Raw genomic sequence first — 11,712 nt, forward strand, 5'->3', positions numbered from 1 at the left:
CTAGCGCGGGAACTCGGCTGGCAAACTCGTGCTCTGATTGGTCGCGGTTTTTCGTTAATATGTCGGTAACGAAGCCTCAGATTACATTGTTGCTAAGGAAAAAGTTGTTCCAATTCACCCCCCGTGTGCCCCATTTCCGGGTCGGAGGACATTTTTGGGACACCCTGTATATCAATGGATTCAGAAAAAAATTTCGGTTCTTTCCTGTCATTATGTAAATTTTGGTATCTCTTAAAATAATGTAACAATACATTTTTTTGTTATAAACAAATTACTTTTTATAAAATCTGTGACCACTTTTTGTTTTATCTCAAGAAACCGTGAAACTTTTTCTTAAGAAGTTTTCGAGATATAATTTTTCTGCTGTAACTTCAAGGGGTGATTTCACCCCCAAAACTTGCGATTGGGCAGTTATAAAAAAAAACGTGTCCCTTATTTTCACCTGCTTACTATATTCACCAAGTTTCATCGAAATCAGAGATGGATAGTTCGGTATGTTTCCTTGTCAGTAGAACAGTAGAACAATAGAACAGTAGATCTCTTAAAGAGAACATCCCGAACCCGCAAATTCAAAAGATTCTAAAACTTTGTGAACATGTTTTTGTTTGCTGCCCAAATTCACTCTAAGGGGGTGAAATTAACCCCTGAAAATTCGGCAATGTTCCGATTTTGTGTTATAAGTCGCGAACTGTAAGGGATAAAAAAAGTTTCAACACAAAAGTTACTTCTTTTAATTAAATTTATCGAATGGTAAAAGATTTCTCAATTGTTTGAACAATTAGGAAAAATTTATAATCAAAAATATCAATGTTTTTTAAAATTCATTTATTGACAATTAATGTTTCACATTAAAATAAATTGTTAGTAAGACATTTCACTGTACAAACATATTTTCTCCAGACGTGGTAAACATCCATACATACATATAATAACATACGTATGTACACATATGTATAAGATATAGGTATTATCAGTTCTATAGGTTTCGCCGTAACTAACGACAAAGTAATAAATGCTTCGACTCGTTATTATTGTCAGTAGTATCGAAGGCATTTGAAGAGTAAAGACTCATTAACAATAAGAAATACTTGTTTATGTGTAGTTTACTATAGGTGTTGACAGTAAATGTACGTTGATTCTGTGTAACGAACGTGTAGTGATGAAAATGGTTTCCATAAATCCTGCAAATATTATTCATTTACTTATGACAACATTCCTAATTGAAAACAATAATGAGACGCCTATTTATAATAGAGAAATGGAGTTACATGACATAATAAAATATATGCTTATTAAATCGCAAGAAGACACTTCATTTTCACTGAAAACTAATGTTACATTAAAATTTTTGAAATCGTTTAGACCACATTCTGTAGAATTTCTGGATGATATATACGGCATGTATGTACATACACGCGAAGAACTTTTAGAACCGATAGGATTTGAAGAAGAGGAGTGTGTACCAGAAGAAGGAGGTATCGTGACTTTAGAATGTAAAACAAGTGCTGCTGCATTTTGGAAGAGTGCTAAGAAGAAGCGGCTTTCTGTACAATCTGTCGGACATAAATTTCGAAAAATTTCATCCCTACAACAATTGTTTAGATGAATGGCAAACGGTGTAGGTATTGTTATGTGAAGGTGCTTTGTATCTATTTGTTTTATATCTATGAAAAATTGCCTTGTTTTCATTAGATGGGAAGAAACGGTGAACAGAGAAGGGACACCACGAGAAAAATTGTTACAAATTTCTGAATATGTGTATCAGTTTGTTGACGGGATTGAAACTCATGTCATTATTCATGGTTTGGACCTTCGAAGATGGTCCTTAGAAGCTAATGAAGAGACAGGTTGGGAAAATTTTAAAGCATCCCAATAATGGATCTGGAATTTTAAGAGAACGTGTAACCGTACATTTACGTATAGCCCGAAGTATGAGAGGGGTAGGATAGGCGCGAGTAAGGGGAATACTCCCCACCAACATCGATACGCGACGATACGTGAGATACGGGCGATGAGACCTGAGCAGCATAGGTACCACGTGATAACGGAGGATGCGTGCGCACCATGCCCCCACTAAATCACGATCGAAGGAGGTCGATACGCGGCTGTCGATCTTCACTCTACGTCTGGACGCGATGCAGTTTAGGTGTTCTTCTGTAGTAGAGTCCGTTAGGCGAGTTACGAAGACCTGAATAGTAACCGGCTCGTGTGTCTTTTCCGCGTGCGCGTCTCAAGCAGCAGAGTCCGTGTAGCAACCGTATTGTAACTGTGACTATACGTGATTAACACACTTATCACCTGCTGGAAGCGACAGCGTAGCAGTCACCCGCTTTTCTTGATATATTTACCGTTCATAACATAACTATAAATTCAACTCAAAGCCACAGAAAATTACTTACAAATCAGCCAACACATAACTGCGAGAATCAAGCATATCTGGGTTAAAACCAGAGAAGCCAGGTAGTCACCGACTCAATACGTGTTAACGTGAGAGGTAATATCGTGATCCTGCTGCTTGAGTCGCTCGCGCCGTTTGGGCGCTAGACCACGTCGTATTAACGTATATATTTGTGACGACGCTGAACGTCGAGTTTCATTAAATTTTGTTTCAAACACATACGTCTCGTCTAACGCTAGAGTAAGTAAGCTAAGTAGGTAATTCTTTGCCAACGTTTCGTGCTAGAATTTGAGCACGAGTAACCAGTCCCCACAAGGATTGATTACTCGTGACGAAGCGTAGAGCGGAAGTGCAATCAAGGTTTTTCTACCAGTACCGGATGGAAGCTCTGAGCTCCCGGAATCGTGCCTCTAGCCAAAGTCTTAGGTGCTGCTGACCGACCGAGGTTTAGCACGCGTCTCCATCCAAGACGTCATCCCAATTTATTGGCAGGATTATTGGTTGCTGCGACAGATGCATCGGGGAAACATTGCAGCCCCATAAGAGTGTTCTAGATTGAGGGCAACCGAAGTTTTTCTACCAGTAACGGATGGAAGCTCTGAGCTCACGAAATCGTGCCTCGAGCCGAAGTCTTAGGTGCTGCTGACCGACCGAGGTTTAGCACGTGTCTCCATCCAAGAAATCCTTCCAGATTGTGGCAGGATCATTAGTTGGTGGGACAGATTTCTACACACTACGAAGTAAATTCACGCATGCAATTTCCACCCACAATACTTTGGCAAAGACACCGTGTAATGGGCGCGTCGGTGTGAGTAGCACAGCGCCCATCGTGGACGAACGTCCGACAAGCGCGACTGCATCGGGAATTGTAACCCACCGCTAATAATAGAATATATATCATTTCTACCAGATCAAAATCTATCATTTTCTGACACATTCACACCACCACTTCCGTCCTCCAGGTATTGGAGACTCGAACCTCACCTTTACGCGATAGCACGGGAATTTACCGGGTTGATCCGTCAAGGGAAGGTAACCGGCCTTCAGGAAAGAACATATCTCATCCCGTGGTAGAGTCAGCTGATATGGTACGGTTACATAAGTGACGACAGTATCGCGATTACGGGGGGGGGGGGGGGGGGTATGCTCTTAGAGTCGACCAAAACGACAAGAGAGAAAAATTACGGTTACAAACGTATAAAATAGTTTCAAGAAAAGTAAACAAATTTATATTACCCGATCATACGGTACATGTACCACACAGTTAAATGAAATTGCTTCGACTTTTGTTAATAATGTAAAACCTCGTGTTAGAGATATCGGAACAAACAATACATTCAATGCTGCTGAAAGCGGATTCAATCTATTGGGTTGGTAACGTTTTTCGTTTGAATTTAGATGTAACGTAATTGTAGAAAAAAGAGGGGATCACTTACTATATATAGGAGCTCATATTATAAGAAACGCAATTGTATATTCAGATTTCATAGAGAAACAATGGAGAGTGAAAAAGTGTGTTTTCGTTCAATAATGTTGTACGAATTTAAAAAAGGCGTTAATGCGGTAACATGCGCAAAAAATATATACGAAGCGTTTGGTGCTGATGTGGTAACTGAACGCACATGTCAAAACTGGTTTAGTAAATTTCTTTCCGGAGATTTTGATCTATGCGATAAACCTTGATCAGACAGACCACTGAAAGTTGGTAACAGCATTTCGAAGCAACTGATTGAGGAAGATCCACACCAAACTTCGCGAAAGTTAGCGGAACGATTAAGTGTTGACCACAAAACTGTTTTAGGTAATTTGCGCCAACTAAATATGGTTTCCAAACTCGACGTTTAGATGCCTCACAAACTCAGCAATAAGAATTTGATCGACAGAATTATCACTTGTACTGCCCTACTTAATCGTTATAACACAGTTGACGTAAAGATCCAACAATGTTTATGTACACCAAACCGGTTAGACAGAATCTGCAAGTGGCAGGATTCTGTCTAAATAAATACCTAAGCAAGGTCATGGGAGTTCTTGTTACCAATCCTCAATAGGCCAAGGAGTTAATAGAGCGTCCTGGTCCCGTTACTACAAATGTTGCTGCTCGCACCCTAAATAGGATTGTGTCAGACGACTATCAATGGATTAAACATATAACTGAAGCTGGTGGCTTAGAACACGTTTATAATGCTAACGAAAGCAGCTTTAATCTTGAACTACATTCCAGTCATACGTTAGCATTTCAAGGTGTAACAACGGTTGAAGCAGTTGTTCAGCGATCTCGACAATAACACATAGCTGTACAATCATGCCTGTAACTTCTGCAGCAGTAAAACTCATGTCTCCTCTTTTAATCGTACTTAACCCCTTGCCGTGCTTTAACGAGTCTGACTCGTGATGAAAATTTTGGCCGAAACATGAATATGATGAGCCAGGCTCGTGAATAGATCGTCGGGCCAAACGTAAACATCACGAGCCGAGGTCGTGTACAGATAGTCGGATCAAACATAAACATCACGAGCCTGGGTCGTGATTGAATGTTAGTTTCTATCAGTACGCCACCAGAGTTAGTCACGAGTCTCATAATTGCTGTTACAAAGTAGTTTATATTATTATATTGAAATTTAATAATAAACCCTTACAAAATGCAAAATAAAAGAGGTTTAAGTGAAAGCAGTGATAATGAATCTAGTGATAGTGATGTTCTTCCGCTAACCAGAAAGCGTCCAAGGCGTATGATTATAGAAGATAGTAGTGAAGAGGAAGGTACGACGCGTCAATCATGGATTTGGCAGGAGAAAAAAAACACACCAATAGTTTGGACGTATTCTGAGACTCATGGTATAAAAGCGTCTGTTCTTACTAATTTAAGCAAGGATCCAACAATATTAGAACTATTTTCTATTATATTTGATAACAAACTGTGGGATATAATTATTACGGAAACAAATCGCTTCGCATACCAAGAAATGAACGACGAGTGTAAAAGACGGAAAGTGGACGACAATTGGTATCCTGTTACCTTAGATGAAATAAAGGCCTACTATGCATTATGTATTTTGATGAGTCAAGTAAAAAAATCAAATATACAACAGTATTGGACTACAAGAGCAGTAATAGAAACGCCAATATTTCGAAAAACAATGCCATTTAAGAGATTTCGGCAAGTTTCGAGATTTTTACACTTCTCTAATAATGAAACTTCTGATAGAAATGACCGACTTCGAAAGGTAAGACCTATCATCAACCTCTGGAATGAAAAATTTAAAGAAATTTACACACCCAGTGAATATATCAGCATTGACGAATCCTTGATGAAATATAAAGGGCGTTTAGCATACAAACAATACAATCCGTCGAAAAGAGCTCGATTTGGATTAAAAATTTATAAATTGTGCGAGGCAAGTACCGGTTTCTGTCATAAATTCAAAATATATACCGGCCAGGACAAAATTAATGTAAATGATAGTGCGTCGCAGAACGTTGTGATGGATTTGTCAAAATCAATAATAAACAAGGGATATACTTTGATTCTGGATAACTGGTACTCTTCACCCGACCTTTTTTTAAAATTAAACCAGAAAAGGACAAATGTTATCGGGACAGTACGCAAAAATAGAAAAAATATGCCAGGGGATATTCAAAAGCCTGTTTTGAAAAAAGGAGAATGTGTATGGAGGAGTTGCAATAATTTGATAGCTCTGAGATGGAAAGACAAGCGCGACGTGTATATGATATCAACGAAACACGAAAGTGTAGAGATGGTTGAGCAATCGGACAAAAAATTACAGAAAGTAATGAAGCCTAATTGTATCGTGGAATATAACAAAGGTATGGGTGCAGTTGATCATCAATCAAGATCAGATGTTATCCTCTTTCCCAATCATGAGAAAAGCCATCAAAGGATACCGAAAGCTTTTCTTTTACATGTCAGATATGGCCCTATTCAATACCTATATTATGCATAAAATTATGCACGGTCCAAAAAAAGGAGAGTTATGTTCAATACCGAGTAAAAATAGCAGAAACAATTTTACAAAATGTCCGATTACCGGATTACAAAACGCGTGGAAAATCTACATCAATTGAACCTCTTCGACTTCAAGCACAATATTGGGCTCATTTCCCAAAAACTATCGATTCGACGGCTCGAAAAAAGCACCCAACAAGGATGTGCAAAGTTTGTTATAAGCATAAAATACGAAGCGAAACGAAGTGGGAGTGTGCGAAATGTGAAGTAGCTTTACATCTGCCAGAGTGTTTTAGGAAGTATCATACCAAGGAGGATTTTTAGACTTGTTAGTATTTTCTTATTAGATATTGATTCAAGATGAATATTCATTACAATTGAAGTTTTATTTTTAACCGTGGTATTATTACATTCCTTGGAACAAACCCACAGTTGAAGATGCAAGGATTTCTGTTGAACTGTTAAACTGTTCTATTGAATTCGTGAAATATAATTTTGTAACTGTTATCGATTACAAAATATAATATAGTATAATAATTATAATGTAATGAATCGATTATAAATAAATAAAAAATACAAAAGGTATTAGAGTTTATTTCCACAACAGCAGTATCGTGCAAAAGTGTCTACATCAGAGGCATTTACATTTCGGCTCGTATTGTGACCTTTCTCGCGCATTAGTCTGATCTGTTTACCACGCGTTGACGCGTAACACTTGGGCCCGAGTTTCGTCGAGCTAAATGGCACGGCAAGGGGTTAAGGAACCCAGTGAAACTTTTGGGCCTCAAGTGGTACAAATACTAACTAACGTTTTCGCTGCTGACTGAAATTTCATTTCCCTTCCCAGGAGCGGTTTATTTTTTTTTCTTCTAAGATGGCAAAAACCATTTCCTTTCTGTTCAAATTTTTTTTATCTTTAACCGCTTCTGAGTTAGCTTTCGGGGGATCCAATTTTGAGGGGTGGTTTCACCCATTTTAAACTTGATTTACTACAACTAAAAAAAATTTATCTACTTACTGCTTTTAACTGTTCTTCAAACTTACAATGTCATTCAAATCGGAGCCGAACCGTTTGTGACCCTTCCTTGTTAGTTTTGTACAAGGTATCACCTCCTACCCTGATTGTTACACGATTTCGGACACACGGTGCATATAAGCGATTCGACGAAACGATGGTCATGATTATAATACGATTACACGTTCCCTACGTAACTGTCCTCGCTAGTTATTATTAAAAAATTTAGAAATCACTTCAATCATTATCGCTGAGCAAACGTTTGATACAGTTGGAGTCTGACATCACGCAAGTATTGTTCTCAGTCTGCGATACATGCCCTTCGCGCGGAATTGTCGACAGTAACCCGTAAAATCGTTTCCTTCGTTAACCATATTATTTAAGATTTTTGCGCTTCAATTAAAAAGAGTATATTCCAAAATTAAATACATATGTATATGTATGTATATGTACGTATACGTATGTATATGTGTAGGAGCGTTGGAAAAATGAGAGGGCCCAAGCGGGATTCGAACTCACGACCCCCGGCACCGAAAGCAGAGAAAGCAGAGACTCTACCCACTACTCCACGGAACCCTCCTATTTTCCCAAGATATTATTTGCTCCTTTCTTGGGTATGGAGTTCCCAATCCCAGATATGTGTGTATATGTATGTATATGTATGTATGTATGTATGTATATGTGTGCTGTGTGTACGTACATATGTATACACATATAAATCCAAATGTCTCTATTTCGCAACGGAACATTCTTCAGCTCTCGTAACTATTCAGTTTATATACGTGTCCGAGATGGTTTTTATTTCTTCTTTTTACGAAATGAACATATCTGAACCTCGGGAAAATACTAAGAGCATGTTTAGACAGGGCGTACCAAAAATATAGACAGGATAATGTAATATAAAAAGAATGTTGCTTTGACCCCTAAGCTATTCGGGCAGTCGACAATCTTTCTCTCCTAAGTCATGTACTAATATAAGTATTTGTCCATCCATTGACTTCATTAAAAAATGTGCCAAATTTTTCAAAATACCTAATTTCAAAAATCCAAGATCATTTAATGAGAAGTCGTAGAATGAAATGTAACATGGAAAAAAGTAAACTTTTCTTCGATAGGAGAACATCTATTTATAATGGGAGTGTATAACGTACACTAAGGTGGTGCTTTCCCGGTTAAGAATTAAATGATAAAAAAAATTGATAAAACCGAAATGGAAGAACCTTCTTCTTTGCTATCACAGACACATTTTATCATTCAAAAATTTTGCCTTGATAAACAATCGAAATTACCAGCTTTTTTTATATACAGGGTGTTCCGGAAAAAGATGGTCTCCTTACGGGAAGTGGTAGGGTAGGTCGAATAAAATAAAAAATATTCCGTCGATGTTGTGTCAAAATCGCATATTTAATCATATAGTTATTGTTACCACATATACATATTACAATAGACGCCATTTATCACTTTGACGGCAAATCGAACAATGCGTAAGGGAAAATATAGTGGACATACAGAAAATTTGTTACTTTTTATTTTTATTATCATCTTTTTCCGAGATACCCTGTGATCAGTCCTAAAAAATATTGCTCGTCTGTTTGTTGTTAATCGTCGTGTACCTGTTCAATTAGCAAGACAGATGACAGGATCGCCAAAAGGAATGTAACATAGAAACCAGAACAAATACGGAAATACTTGTACGCATTTTCTAAATTAATTTTAGTCCTACCTATATTTGACGATACTAACTGTATAAACAAATTCATTCATTCTCGTCTTAGTAAAGCAACGACGCCAGAAAAGTGGAATCTCGATTGCTTATAGCAAATGAACACACCTAACGGAAGATAAGGAGAAAAATAAAATATAAACGGAACGTCGACGAAGAGAATTGACACAAATGATAAACACAGAACTCGATATACAATGTAAAGAAATTTCTGTACAATATATCGTCTAATCAACAACTGCGTATCTTCATTTTTTTATCGTTTTTTTTTCTAGTACAAATTCCAAGATTCGCAAGATTCAAACTATGATACAACTGGTTTGGAATTCAGCTCGATTAAAAACCGCTCGATCACGATGTGTAAAAATATTAGCGATCGTCGCCGACGAATATTAATTTTACGATTCAAGTACGCGTATGTATACAGATCAACGCAAACAACGATCGTAGCAGTGTCTGTAGTGATTCGATTTTTATTGAGCTTAACTGTCTGATCGGTTTATAACGAGGAACAGTTTACGAAAGTCTGCTCCAACTGGAACTTCAGATAATGTTGGTCAAGTGGAGGCAAAAAGAGACACGATTTTTTCTACTCGTCGAACGTTCAAATGTAAGCATCTCTAATAATAATCACTCTTCTAGCATTCGCCTGTCAATTTTTCAAATTAATTACTCCTACATATAATAACTTTTAAATTGATAAATTTTGTTCTTTATTTCATCAAGCGTTAAAATTGCTTAGTTTTAGTCACAAGAAAAGGAATTTATTTACAGTACAGCAAACACTAGAAAAGTCAATTTATTTATACTAATATTTTACAGATCTATTCAAATCTTCAATAGTATCAATCGTGTTTATTATAAGGAGAATACTGGTGACAGAACTTTGTCAGTAATCGTCAAGTAATAAAACCATGGCGATTATAATTATGCACAAGACACGGGTTAGTTCATGTACAAAAAAATAATTTTCAAAAACTCTAATTTTGGAAATTGAAGATATCTAATATACAATTCATTTCGTATTCGAATTTGTGTAAATTAAACGGCCAAAGAAAAAAAGAATTTACGTGTCCTCCAGTTCGTTTACATCACCGCTCCTCAAATTCTCCTTGTCACGAGACATTTAAATCATGCTCGAATTCGTAAAAGAAAACAGAAACAATACAGTCACCGCTAGATTTTAATATAATCTGTACACGCGTATGTATACTTTACACGTATATGCGTCTACATGTTAACGTTTCAACTAAAAGAGACGAGCTCCGAAACAACGTATTCCTATTAGAAGAAAGAAACGGGCAATCGAACCCCCGTCCGAGTACACGGCTAAACCGTCCGAGTAATATTAACAAGAAGGTAGTATTCGACGAAGAGAGAGAGAGAAAAAAAAACGACAATTTCCCTATATTATACCTCGTTCCAGTAATGTTCAGCTCGCAGACGTTATTTGGGAGACCGTGAACGGCGTCACCTGATAGAGGAAACACCTGTTGCACACCCTCACGGGTTTCGTGTGCCCGAAACGCGGCAGGGGCACGTTGTTGCTGCTGCAACGGCCGCAGAATACTTTGCCACAGTTTCTGCAATGGTGTCTGCGTCGCACCACGGTGAAGCCCGCCTGACAGGCCATGCACCTTGGCGCGTCGTTGTCCGGGACCCAGGCTGGCGCCCTCTCTACGCACTCCTCCCCGCGTTCGGTTACGGAAGAATCTGCAAACGGAAGGTCTATATTAGTATAATGCACCCCATAGACAATCCCTTTGATATAGTACAGTGGATTCCGGGTATGTGTAACACATTGGGACTAGCGTCCCTTGACCCGATTAAGCGGTTGTCCCCATTATGGAAATATCACATAGGTAAATACAGTAGATTCGATTAGATTTTGTTCTATGAGCTTTGCCCTAAATAAACGGCTACTTCGATTAATCGGTGGCTGAAATAAGCGGAATCCACTGTATACAGGGTGTCCCAAAAATGTCCTCCGACCCGGAAATGGGGCACTCGGGGGGTGAATTCGAACAACTTTTTCCTTAGCAACAATGTAAACTGAGGCTTCGTTAACGAGATATTAACGAAAAACCGCGACCAATCAGAGCGCGAGTTTGCCAGCCGAGTTCCCGCGCTAGCGGTGGCTACGCGCTACGCTTGTACTACGAAGCTCCGAACAAGTAGGTCACCATGCATCGCAGGAAACCGCGTATAATAATAGCAAATAAACAAGACGTAACAAATAAAATCATACTTTTTATCATCTGTCGTTTGTTACTTAAAGAGATTAATGAATGAAACGTAAATGTAGGCAAATTATGTGTAACGTAAAAAGACGAATGCGCATTTACATTTTTGTAAATTCCTTTTTACGAATTTGTAAATTTCCTTTTCAAATAACGTGTGAACGAAAAGGTAATGTAACAGAGAATAAACGAGAAGTGATCGTAATTTGGTATTGGTATAAAAATTCGTAGTTTAATAACTGTCAACAATGTTACTGATAATGAATAATTTTTTTCAAAAAGCCCGAAGAAAAAGTTAGGTACAGAAACTTGCAGAATTATCGCCGGAAATAAGCCATAGCTTGCGTTAAATTAAGAAAATAATAATCA

The 11,712-nt window shown here is 37.9% G+C and overlaps 2 protein-coding genes across 2 annotated transcripts in view; one reads left to right on the plus strand and one right to left on the minus strand.

The window, feature by feature from the left end:
• The first annotated feature begins 5,040 nt into the window (after window positions 1-5,040).
• Window positions 5,041-6,363, plus strand: LOC107191246 (piggyBac transposable element-derived protein 4-like). The gene has a single exon (XM_015580236.1). The coding sequence runs from the start codon at window positions 5,041-5,043 to the stop codon at window positions 6,361-6,363; it is 1,323 nt and encodes a 440-aa protein (XP_015435722.1).
• A 4,172-nt stretch (window positions 6,364-10,535) lies between these two features.
• The window catches only part of LOC107191247 (lateral signaling target protein 2 homolog), a 25,763-nt gene continuing 24,586 nt past the window's right edge, over window positions 10,536-11,712 (minus strand). The window contains exon 8 of the mRNA XM_015580237.1: window positions 10,536-10,816. Coding sequence (XP_015435723.1) covers window positions 10,536-10,816 — 281 coding nt within the window. The remainder of the gene's footprint in view (window positions 10,817-11,712) is intronic.

This window comes from Dufourea novaeangliae, unplaced genomic scaffold, assembly GCF_001272555.1.
Source record: "Dufourea novaeangliae isolate 0120121106 unplaced genomic scaffold, ASM127255v1 scaffold244, whole genome shotgun sequence".
Lineage (NCBI taxonomy): Eukaryota > Metazoa > Arthropoda > Insecta > Hymenoptera > Halictidae > Dufourea > Dufourea novaeangliae.

Coding starts and splice junctions, on each gene's coding strand:
- LOC107191246 (XM_015580236.1), top strand. CDS start 5,041: ATGCAAAATAAAAGAGGTTTAAGTGAAAGCAGTGATAATGAATCTAGT.